This window comes from Crassostrea angulata, chromosome 7, assembly GCF_025612915.1.
Source record: "Crassostrea angulata isolate pt1a10 chromosome 7, ASM2561291v2, whole genome shotgun sequence".
Lineage (NCBI taxonomy): Eukaryota > Metazoa > Mollusca > Bivalvia > Ostreida > Ostreidae > Magallana > Magallana angulata.
In genome coordinates this window covers 12,036,691-12,048,703 of record NC_069117.1, presented here as the reverse complement: position 1 = coordinate 12,048,703, position 12,013 = coordinate 12,036,691, and the positions used below count along the sequence as shown (strand labels likewise).

Sequence of the window (12,013 nt, the reverse complement as noted above, 5' to 3'; positions counted from 1 at the left end):
GTTGCCTACTCAAATCATTTAGCCAAAGTTTAACTAAACGTTGCGTGCCCAGTCTACATTATGACGTCATGTTTCAGACCTAAAACGTACACGTTTTGTCTTCGGAAATAGCCGAAGAGAGTAATGTTATTCGGAACTTTTTTATTTCCTCTTTCATTGTTTATCAATTTAATTCAAATAAATGTGCGGTAATAAAATTGAATACATTTATTCAGTATCTAAAAGATCAGTTCCTTGATTTTAATGTTTTTATTTTCCATCTGATAATTTGATAAGGCATACATAGAACTGGTCATGTTTTGATCTTGATTAAAGCACTATTGAAACCGATCTTGTGTCTTCTTTTATTTCTTTTAATTCAAATTACCTTCTGTTGAAACACTGGAACATTTTAATCTAGTTTAGGGGCAATAAACATCGATAAGTACCAGTCAATCAATGATCAAACTAACTTTTTAAAAACAAAAAGGTTGCCAATATGGCGGCGCCCAGGGCTGGAAGAAAATTTTTTGGGCCTTAGTACCCCTGATTCAACTTTAATTTTTAACTGATTTTCTTATGTAAACATGTTACCATTAATCCTTGCTTCGTGAGGCGGGCTTTGCCCGCCTCTCGCTGTGCTCCGTATTATATACCTAGTTGTGTATTAGCCCTGATATGCTTGTTTGGGACTATAGATGACAGCAATCTGAAGCTAGCAGTATCATCAGCCTTCAGTGCAGTATTTCCTTGTCTCAGCCCATTATCAAGTGGGTGTTTTGCCCCAAACATGTGATATATATTAGCAAAATACAGTTTTTTTTTTCAACCCAAATCACACTGTCCCCACAGGACACCAAAATTCATGGAATAATATGGAAATATGGGCAGTATTTTTAATTGCATTTTCCTCTAATCCAGTGCTCAGTGGTTCAACAGAGATCTAATACACATAGGTACTGTATATGGGTTCAAGCTTCCGTTGCACCAGTACAACCTTTTTTTTTTAATTTTATCTCAACTTTAACTTTAACCATATTGTTAACAAATTTGCAATAACGTTGTTAATGCATGGATACCATCAATAAATTTCTTTTTATTTCATTTCATTTACAAAGTATGAAGGACAAGTAACATTTTTATGATAAAAAAAGTATTTTGCGGCTGAGGGTTGGAGAACCTTAATAGTTTTATGCAAAAATTACCTATACATATCCTGCAAAACATATTTTTCAGATTGAAGGAGAAAAAGTTGAGTCTCCCTGGAAAGGCAAAGTCTTGAAATCTGATGAACTGAACAATGATGCCTGTCCAATCTGTCGATTAAATTTAGATATTAAATACACAGTAAGTTTGTAACTTCTGTTAACCATGTTAACAAAATGATAAAAAATAAAAATGGATTACTGGGTATAGAAAACAGTATAATCCTGTTTTTATGAATTACATGTAGATTGTAGTTTTATCCTCCATGTTTTGTAAAATTAATTTAGAACCAGGAATGTTTATTAAGATGGCAGAATTAAAGTTAGTTATGATTTTTCAGGATGTGTTAATTTTAAGACAGTTTATGACTGAAAAGGGGGGTATGCTTCCAAGACGAGCTACTGGTGTATGTAAGAAATCTCAGAAAGAACTTCAAGATGCCATTCACAAAGCCCAAAGAGCAGGTATGTTGCTAGTAATGATAGGAAAACTGAGCGTCTCTCTACAGCATCTTGAATCAGCTTGAAACTTCTGATGAAAAACCAATGGGGCTCTCTCAATGTTTTGAGGGACCGAATTGGAGTTGATTAGGAAAATAGGGAATTTTTGGGAATTTTTGATAATTATCACTTTTTTGTTATGAACTGAATGTTTGTTTTTGAATGCAGAGGAATAAGAATAGAACATTTGCTTATTATACATCTAACTGCATTTTTTGTATGTTTTCATAAATTTTGGGGAGAAATGGCTTTAAGGAAAATTAAAACATTCAATTTTGAAAAGAATTACTTTTTTTTAGGTTGGGAATGGGGCTTTTGAAGAAAGATTGTAAACAATCAATGACTGTAACTAATAAATCCATTTCATTCAATTTTGGTATAAAATACTAGTATGAAGAAAACAAGGAAATTGTGAGCAATACTTACATATTTCAATTTCTTCCATCTTGTCAATTCAAAAGTTATTTCCTGAATCATCAATTATTCAGTAATTATACGAGTTTTAGGATTTTTAAAATTATTTTGGTTTTTCTCATTTTGTCAATGCCTGGTTCTGTCATGCTTGTGTCTAGTTGCCATTTTCAAAAAAATTAGATAGGGAAAGCTTGTAACCGAGTGCTAGTTGAAACTGATCTAATCAAACAAAGACTTGCATTGCTAGTAAAACTATTGTACTTTAATTCAACTAGTTTAAACTTCTTGCTCAAAGTTTTATAAGAGTTTTGATTTTCTTGACAGGGCTGATGCCAGAATTACGACCCCAACCAAAAAGGCAGAGAATGTATCCTGTTTCAAACTTCATGTGGAAAAGATTCCCAGCATTCTATGATGACTGAACATGATTAAATTATTTTAATGAAAATGTTCTTTTCTTTCTTTGATTTTATTGGATCAAGTCAGAACAGCGAGCTTTAAAAAAGTGAAGAAAAGACACTTTCATGATTTTATTTTAAATGAAGTACCCAATGATGATTTCATTAATGATTAATTTTTTGTTCAGTTAGTATATAATGTAAAAATAAATCATGAATTGTTGGTGTACTTGTACACACTGAGATAGCCATTGTGACCACCGGCCCACAATATATCCCCACTAAGAGCAAGGGACAGAGAGTGTCTTCTGTCTCCTTCATCCCTTGTCAAGAACTTCAAGAAATTCCCCGCCGAGTCCAGAAGATGGATGTGATGGTTCTTAGCATCCATCAGTATGATATTGCAGATATCATCACACACTATGTCTGCAGCATAGAGCGGGTGCTGAAGGCTCTTCACGCCCTTGTAGATGAATTGGGTGTGCCCTTCACTCGAAATCGTATGAAGTACTCCGTGTTCAGTGTCTAGGCTGTCTAAAACGCAAATATCAGAATTTTTGTTTTGTGCTACTCTAAAAGGCAGCTTAAAAAGTCTCTCTCCACTGCTGTCATATTCGTATTTTCTTTTGACTTTTCCTCGCATAGAAAACATTTTTACCAAACCTGTGGCATTCTCATCTTCTGGGTCGGCCATTGTGACCAATATATCCCCTTCACTTGTTAAGCAAACTCCTTCCGGTGTAAGCGGGGAAGTGTCTGCCACAGTTCTTGTGGCGTCATTGGCAGACATTTGAATGGTGTGGAGTTGAATTGAGTGGCTTTCATTCTCCGAAAAAATGATATCGCCATTGGGAAGCACCGCAAAATCATTGATTTGGCTGTAAAACTCGTTCCGACTCTTTAATTTCCCCTTTGTATTTACTGTATCCCAGTAGGTTTGGTTTGAATTCACCAACACAGCATTAGAATAGACGTCAACTTCCAGACAGATGATGTCACTCTTGTCATGGCGGAAGGAGCGGATTTTGGTCAAAGTAAAATCGTCGTAGTCCTTCACTGTACCCAAAAGTAATTCTACACTCTCCTTTGTTAATGACCCCTCTTTAAAATGAAGTGAGTATTTAAGATCCTCAAGATCTTCACCATCTGAAATCGGCAAAACCCTGTTCAGCGCACAATCTACATTCAGTAAATTATAGTCGGATAGAAAATTGGATTTTTTCAAATCATCCATCGTATCCTGGAGTTTGACGGCCTTCGTCTTTAACTTTCTTTGAATTTCCGCCAGTGTTTTGTTCTTCGTTTCCAGTCCTCTACTCAGTTCTTTCTTTCGGTCCTCAACAACCTGTGTCAAACTCGTCACAATGTTTCGATAGTGGGTTTCAAGTCTAGAAAGCTCGGCGTCTCGGTGTGCACGGTTTTGCTCCATCAGGGAATCTATTTTTGCCATCTTCTCCGTTAGTTTAGGAAGATGCCCCTCTCGGATTTCTTGACTTTTCCTAGATAGGTCCGACTTGCGTTGTTTTGATATGTTTCCCACTGTGTTCCAGTCATGTTCGCGGTGGTCTTTCTTGGCACACTCGATACAGATGAACTTGTCGCAGTCGTTGCAGAAAAAGTTGTTGCATTGTTCATAATGTGTCTCACAAGTTGGTACAACATCTTGTGCAAACCTGAGTTTAACATCTGATTCTGCCATACTGTTAATAGTTTCTAGATAAATCTTGACTCAACGATCGAGAGATTACTGTTAATATAATTCATAACAGGATATATTTTTTTCAAATGTTTCCGGAAAAGCGCGCTTCAAGCTACATCCCTTAATAACAATTTGGGGGCTGGGTGGTATTATTTAAAGCAGGAAAGATTCGGCATAGTAACATCGTTTGAAGGGGCGTACCAACCATCATTAACATCTTGAAAACCTGGGGAGCGAGTTACTGCCTCACAATTTAAAATTTGATGTTTCTAACAACTTTGAGTATTATTTTTTAACTGGCTCTATTAAAATGAAGAAGCTGTATATTTTTATATGGAAAAAATGATAGGAAAAATTTGTTTGGCAAAAAAAAGCGTTGCCCCTCCTCGACATGTTGCTACGTGCGTGATTATGATAGAATCCGTATCATACTGACCACAACCTTCAAATATCGACAAAAATGTGGGAAGGTCGTTGATTTATTTATCATAAAATGAACAGATATATGAAACATAGATCATACAAAAGTGTTTATATTACACGTGGGCAGGGATCCTATTTTAAACTTCCTGCTTTGACGAATTTTAGCTTCACATATAATTATGTACTTGTAGAGTCTATAGCATGCATGATGCGTATTTTTTTTTACGTCAGTTTGTAACAAATAAAGTGGATTAAACAAGTTTTGCACTAAGATAATAGGATAGATTAATTGTTGACCATAAAGCCCCCTTTTACACATGTAGATCTTTAACATAGCAGGAAATAAATGATAAAGGTCTTATAATGGATTCAGGTAGTAATAACATATATACCAGTAATCTAATTTCATATTCCTTTGCAGGTAATCCGTGACATATCTGCAGTGACGCTGTTAAAACAGTACTAGACCAGAAATAAAACACGGCCCAAAATACCTCATACCTATATCAGTCTGGATTAGGATTTTTTTATAGTTTGAGCTGACATGAGGAGAAGCCGGGTAGCAGGGAAAGACTGGTTTCTTATTATATGACAAATACTCTCTCTCTCTCTCTCTCTCTCTCTCTCTCTCTCTCTCTCTCTCTCTCTCTCTCTCTCTCTGAGATCCGAAGAAACATCAACATATCAATCTTCTAACTCTTGCTCTCTCCAAATTTATTTAGCTTTTTCCATGATTAATAGTTTGTTTACTTTACTAGAAATCTCATCTGAACTATTATGAAATACATCGTCATAAACAGATCAACTACTCTCCATAGATGACGCCATTTGACTTTGGATGAAGAATCAATGAAGAATCAAACGCCTTTGAAAGTCGATAAATAGGAAAAGGATTGGGTCATTTACTAATCTTATCATAGGGAATAGGGGTATTCTGGTTTCTAAATCCATTATCTGAAAGGTGCAAAACTCGAAATCTAGATATGAAATTTGCACATAAATCTACCAACCCCCCCCCCCCCCCCCGAGAAAAAGTAAAGGCTATTTTTTGTTCTGTGAAAGTGGTTATATATATGTGTGTGTGTGTGTGTGTGTGTGTGTGTGTGTGTGTGTGTGTGTGTGTGTGTGTGTGTGTGTGTGTGTAATGTAGTGATTTTCGATATGGTGGTAAAATAAAAAGCTCTGAAAAATGTTTTTATGATAACACAGAGCTCGAAATTGTTGACGTATTTACTTATCTTGGTGTTAATTTCAAGTATAATGGCAAATTTGACTCTACTCAAAACTCAATTGCAATACAAGCAAAAAAATGTTTGTTTTTACTGTTGAAAAGGGTTAAAGAAAATAGTCTAAATGTTGAGACCACGCTCTCTTTATTTGATACATATATTAGTTCTGTTCTGAACTATGGGTGTGAAACTTGGGGTTTTCATAAAGCCCCACAAGTTGAAAAAATAGATACTGATTTTTTGAAAAGAATTATGTCGCTTCGAAAATCTACAAATAATTTTATGGTTTACTTTGAATTTGGTAGATATCCTATGTAAGTACAAAGAATACTTCGTATTTTGAAATACTGGTGACAACAAATAATTGTATACTTCAGAACTGTTATAAGGAATTGTTATATGAATATGAAAAACAACAGCAAAAATGTAAAAAATGGGTAAGTCTCGTTAGGAATGAACTTTATTGTCTGGGACTTGGAAATTTTTGGGAACAACAAGAAGTTACTAATGTTATACAATTTGTTCTACTAGTTGAACAGCGCCTTACGGACGCGTTCATACAGAATTGTTATAGTGTTTTTGAAAATTCTTCAAAATGTACAGTGTACAAGGAAATAGCTTCACATTTTTGTTTACAGAAATATCTTTTGAAACGGCTGTCACATAAAGAAAAGTCTGTTATGTAAATATAGAATATCAGCGCATTCCTTAAACGTTGAAAACGGAAGGTATAAAAACATACCTAGAAATGACTTTGTGTAATTCTCAAGAGATAGAAGACGAATTTCATTTTGTTCTGATATGTCCTGCTTTTTCGAATATTCGAGAAAAATACATAAAACCTTACTACTATAAGAAACCTTCCTTTTTCAAATTTATACAGTTGTTTAGTTATGATAATTTCAAATCTTCTCAGAAACTTTGCCAATATTCATTGAAAGCTTCGAAGCTGAGAGAAAACTTATTATGTTAATTCCTTATGATGTTATCTGTCTTACGTATATTTACATATCTATTATATATTAATAATATTGTACACCATTTGATATATATATCATGTAGAATCCCCCGCCATTCTCCTGTTAATTGTATGTATTATATGCCTATGAGCCGCATGGCTCCTTTGGTCAATAAAGAATAAAGATACATTTTTAATATCAAAGATAAACGAAAAGGGCATAAAACTGAAATAAATTACCCAGTATACATAGCACCGTCTAAAAATGTTAATGTTCTCAAGAAATATTTGCAAAATCTTTAATCTTTTAAACACAAGAGTATCTCATTGTGTTGCGGTAGATAAAATTTTCAAACTATATCCGAAAGGGTATACAAAGTCTACACGGCAATGATAGAAGGCGTTGCCACAATCGCTCGCCGGCGTCGCGCGTTCCGTCATTCGGCGACGAAGGCAACGAGGGCAAATCCGGCGATGCCGATTAAATGGAAAGCACCCCCGTTTTGGAAAGTTCTATCCCATTCTCTCGCCAGATGTCGTGCATCGCAAGCGATTAAGGTGGAATAACACATCATTACAAAATGGCTGACCGCTGATCGAAACGACATTTCGTTTTATTAAAAGGATTTTATGGATTAGATTATTACTCTTATTATTTATATAAGTTACTCCATAGCCGAGTGGATCAAGTGTCGGACTTGTGATCTGTACATCCCGAGTTCGAATCCCACAGGGTCTGTTGTTATTACTTACTGGGATAATTATTTTAGATATTCATTTTTTATCCCCAAACTGTGAATTTTTCGCTTATTTGACCTTTGTAAAGTTTATTTATCATTATATCTTTCATTATCAAAAAAAAAAAATCCTGTTAATTTGAGTGACTCTTTCCAGGTGTGTTATTCCACATTAAAACTAAAATTGCGCATTCAAGAAACGAATTTTCAAACTATACAATATATGTAACAAAAAATAGCTTTTAAAAATATTTGGAAAGGTAAAAATTGTAAAAACCCCCATCGGTATTCGAATCTTGACCTAGAGATTCATAGTAAACGCTCTAATCCACTGCACTACGCTGATAGGTAACGATGTTGGAAAAGAAACTACTTGTATAATTACACTTGGTTTTATTGTTTATTACGATGAACCACGCGTCACAAAATGGAAGTGTCCGTTACCACCCTAATTCAACATTTGTCAAATCTTAACTTATATGTATACTCTAAATAAGTATTTACTTTTTGCGTAATCATTCAAGATTATTTCATTGCAAGCATGCATTTTGATGCAAACTTCCCCTGACTTGATCCGCCAAAATGTGTCCACCACCTTATATTACTCTAATTTTTGCTATTTCGGTCTTGTTTACAGAAAATGAAAGTATGTTTTTAATTAATTTCACAAAATTACTTATTAGGCACGATTCAATTATAGTTTATGGGCATTATCTCATACGTGTTGGAATATCAATGTGTAAGCAGTTACTCTGGTGCAGCATTTTGTAGTTTATTTGCAAAAAGTCTTAATTTATAAGTACAGATGAATTGTGACCCTGTGTAAAAGAATGGGTCCTGAGTGTAGCAGAATAATTTGAAATATAATTAATTTTATTAGGTCATAATACTTGGCAGTGGTGCCCCAGGTGTACATCTACAAACTACATGAGTGTCAATCTAAAATAAAACTTTAAAAAATCGCTTAGTTGAAAACACATCGACTGTTGAGAATACGTACTAGTATTACACAATGTACATTTAATCAGGTGAGTGAACAGGACCCCACATGGTTTAATATCATGCAGAGTCAAACTTGAAGGGGCTTCACCTTGTTCAAAACATGTTATAAATTTAGGGGAAATCGTCTGGAAACTACACACATGAAGATTTTGCAATGCATTTATGCTTATGTAATAAGCATCATTCACGTTCTTCAGGTCTTGGTTGTGCTGTTCTTTTTAAGTATTTCGAAAGTCATCCCTGGCCTCAGGATCATGAAGGAATTTCAGACTTAAGTAAAAAATTCAGTCGGTCATAAAATGATTGTTTATCATATGACAATTGAAATTTGTAATTAACAGCATTATATTAAGACACTTTTAATAGCCTATGAATTATGTCCGAATTTTTATTCAAGAGACACTGTGACAGTATACAATTTTTACGGAAGCCCTGGGAGGACATTGACTTACTTCTTAATTGTTATGAGCCCTGGAAGGACATTTGATTTACTTCTTTATCAGTATTAATTTTTATTTATTTGTTACTTTTTAGGTACAGTAGACGAATTTTTAAATTAAAACATATTTTATTGAATAAATTCAATAGGATTGGACAACAGGCATACCCTATGTATACCCTCTTCTTGTATAATAGGTCATGTTATATAAATTTTTAGAATTATAAAGGACGCTATACTTATATAACTGTAATCATGTATTTAAATAATAACATATTACGTATATTATTTGTGAATTATAGAGCTATAATAAAATATAAGGATATACATTATAATACAGTAACACAGTAGACGAATTATGTAGTTAGAATTTAGCTGCATTTACCAATAACAGTCCGGCTGTTATTGTCAAATTTTTTCTTTATTGTATACATCATGTAAAATTTGTTCCAAGAGTTTTACAGGATGATAGGGGAACAAAAAATAAAAGTGTTAGTTGCTTGCAACCTCTTTTTTAATTCCATTCAAATGATTCTATGGCTGCATGGTGTTAAACGTTTTATGTATGGAAAAAGTACGTTCGACCAAAGAATAGAGGCGTGGTGTGGAGTTCTTAAGAAGCTTGGGATTCAATGGTGGATTAATTTATTTGAAGATATCGTGGATACTGAGATGTTCGACTTAGACAATTCAGTTGTGAAAGAGTGTCTGCAATTTTCTTTATGGACGTCTTGCAAACTGATTTGGAGAGAATAGCGAATCACAGGAATTATCATGGTTAAGACATCATCTACACATTCTTAAGTTTGACCTCAAAAGTACATCTCAAATGATAAAAAAAGATAATAATCTAAAAAAAAAAATGAAATGAAGTAATTAAAATATCAGGAAATTATATTAAAAATAAAAATAATTGTACTACACTTTGATGACGAATAGCAAAAGCTGTATTCAATTCGGAGCAAACAAATCAAATGAAATTGAGCTGTTTCATGCCAAAAATTATCTTGTCATAGCTCTCATAATGGCGTAAATTTGAATTAACCAAGCGATATATCTTGATTTATTCATTGTTCTGTGATATTTATGAAAAAAATGTTATCAGATTCCTCTTTCTGAAAATGATAAAGAACTAATACAGTAATTTTCAAAATAAATTAAATGGATATTACATATATATCAAAGTTATTTAAAGTCAATCAGGACTCAAGCTATATACTTCTTGTCTCTTGCTTGTACTTATTACTTACTTGTTGTTTTTTAATACTTAGTAGTTATTTATTAATTCTTAATACTTACTACCTATTACTTAATACTTGCTTGTTAATTGTTAACTTTTATTTCTTAATTGTTAAATTTTATTTCTTAATTGTTATTACTTATTATTTACTGGTTATTTATTAATTCTTAATGCTTATTTGTTTTACTTGTTATTTTCTAGTTATTTCTAATTTCATTTTAATTTTTCATCTCTACGACAATCAGCTCCAATATCATGATTAGAAATCCAAATATTTAATTAAGACTTGCTTTGCCAGTTTACTATTAACTGATATAAGCATGTGTTTCAACTTGAACATAAATACTCCTCGTATAGAAGGTCTTTATACCTAAACGTGTGATGACAGTCCAAGTTAATGAGTATTTCAATTTAATTGAATGGCTGTCTGAAAAGTTATAGATATTGGCATATGTATTTTGTATCTTAGAATAAGAATGTTTAAGTAATAATGCATGTATTATTGTGGTTTTTTATGTTTAGAATTTTCAAATACATCTCATTTGGATAACAAAAAAAAAGCATCTTTCCCGTACGAGCCAATTAGTAAATGTATGCATAGTAAAAGTATTTTTTTTTTGAAAGTACAGCCCATTACAGTTTTACCCAAAATTATGCTTGAAACAATTTTTTACTGGAGGTTGGCTTGGAGTCTAATATCTTTTTTAGTTAATTTACTATGCAAATTTGATATTTCAAATTTTTCAAAAGGGAGGGTAACTTATAATCTTAATCTGTCTTATAGATCTTCAACCTTCTAGATACATGCATGCAAAGTTTAAAAATAACGCTTAAAAAATATTCATGTATGATAACCCCTTTTCTTGGGTATAAAATGTTCTGGTTTTTTTTTTATCTTTTGACTTTCTAATATTTTTTATCCTTGTTTAAGAACTTTTCAAAATATTCAAATGAATAACTGTTAGTAAGTGTAAATTATTATTCAAGATTTTGTAAAATAAATGCATATACAAATAAATAGAATTATCATAATATATCATGAGCAGTTGGTTTTTTACATATCAGTTGATTTATAAGCTAGACAGTATCCTGAATGTAGAGCAGTTACTGCTTTTTTACCCTCAGAAAGTCAGCAAATTCAGATTTTTAACAATTTGAAAGAATAATATTAAGATGAATTTGTATTTAACAAAGTGTCCCAGAAAGAAGCCATCTACATATATGAACAAGTTAATACAAAAGACAATACTAGACTGAATATTTTTTTGCCCTCAAAATGAACAAAACTGAAGACCGGTGTAGTATAAAAAATATTTCAGTTCTCATACAAAATTTTACTGTATTTATTCTAAAATAAAGGTAAAGTTTGTTGGCACATGACAGTGACAGAATTACGGATTGAATTATCAAAACCATATATGCCCCCCTATAAAATTACTTCGATCTCGGGTGCATTTATAAAAAAATATATTCTTTATATCAATAAAAAGCAATCTTCTTTGCTGGAACTAGTGTTGGTATCAGTGTCCATGTTGAGCGGTACGCCACCGCCACGTGTTATTCATTGCTAGAAATTCAATTTTTTTTTATCAAATAATAGTTACATGTACATGTTTGTCATAAAAATAAGTCATAACAATTTAGAAATAAGTCAATATGTCCTTCCAGGGCTCATAACAATTAAGAAGTAAGTCAATGTCCTCCCAGGGCTTCCGTAAATTTTAGACTTAAGTCTAAGATTCTTTCATGATCCCGGAGCCAGGTCTTTCACAGTTCAGTAATTTGTGTG

General features: G+C 32.9%; 2 protein-coding genes across 2 annotated transcripts in view; one reads left to right on the top strand and one right to left on the bottom strand.

The window, feature by feature from the left end:
- The window catches only part of LOC128157423 (sodium- and chloride-dependent taurine transporter-like), a 30,336-nt gene extending 27,789 nt beyond the window's left edge, over nt 1-2,547 (top strand). Inside the window, exons 15-17 of the mRNA XM_052819969.1 lie at nt 1,216-1,326; nt 1,526-1,649; nt 2,424-2,547. Coding sequence (XP_052675929.1) covers nt 1,216-1,326; nt 1,526-1,649; nt 2,424-2,521 — 333 coding nt within the window. The 3' untranslated portion in view covers nt 2,522-2,547. The remainder of the gene's footprint in view (nt 1-1,215; nt 1,327-1,525; nt 1,650-2,423) is intronic.
- Nucleotides 2,548-2,614: 67 nt separating this feature from the next.
- Nucleotides 2,615-4,289, bottom strand: LOC128157424 (uncharacterized). Its single transcript, XM_052819970.1, has one exon. It carries the CDS (start codon nt 4,194-4,196, stop codon nt 2,709-2,711), a length of 1,488 nt encoding a protein of 495 aa, XP_052675930.1. The 5' UTR covers nt 4,197-4,289; the 3' UTR covers nt 2,615-2,708.
- Nucleotides 4,290-12,013: the final 7,724 nt, after the last annotated feature.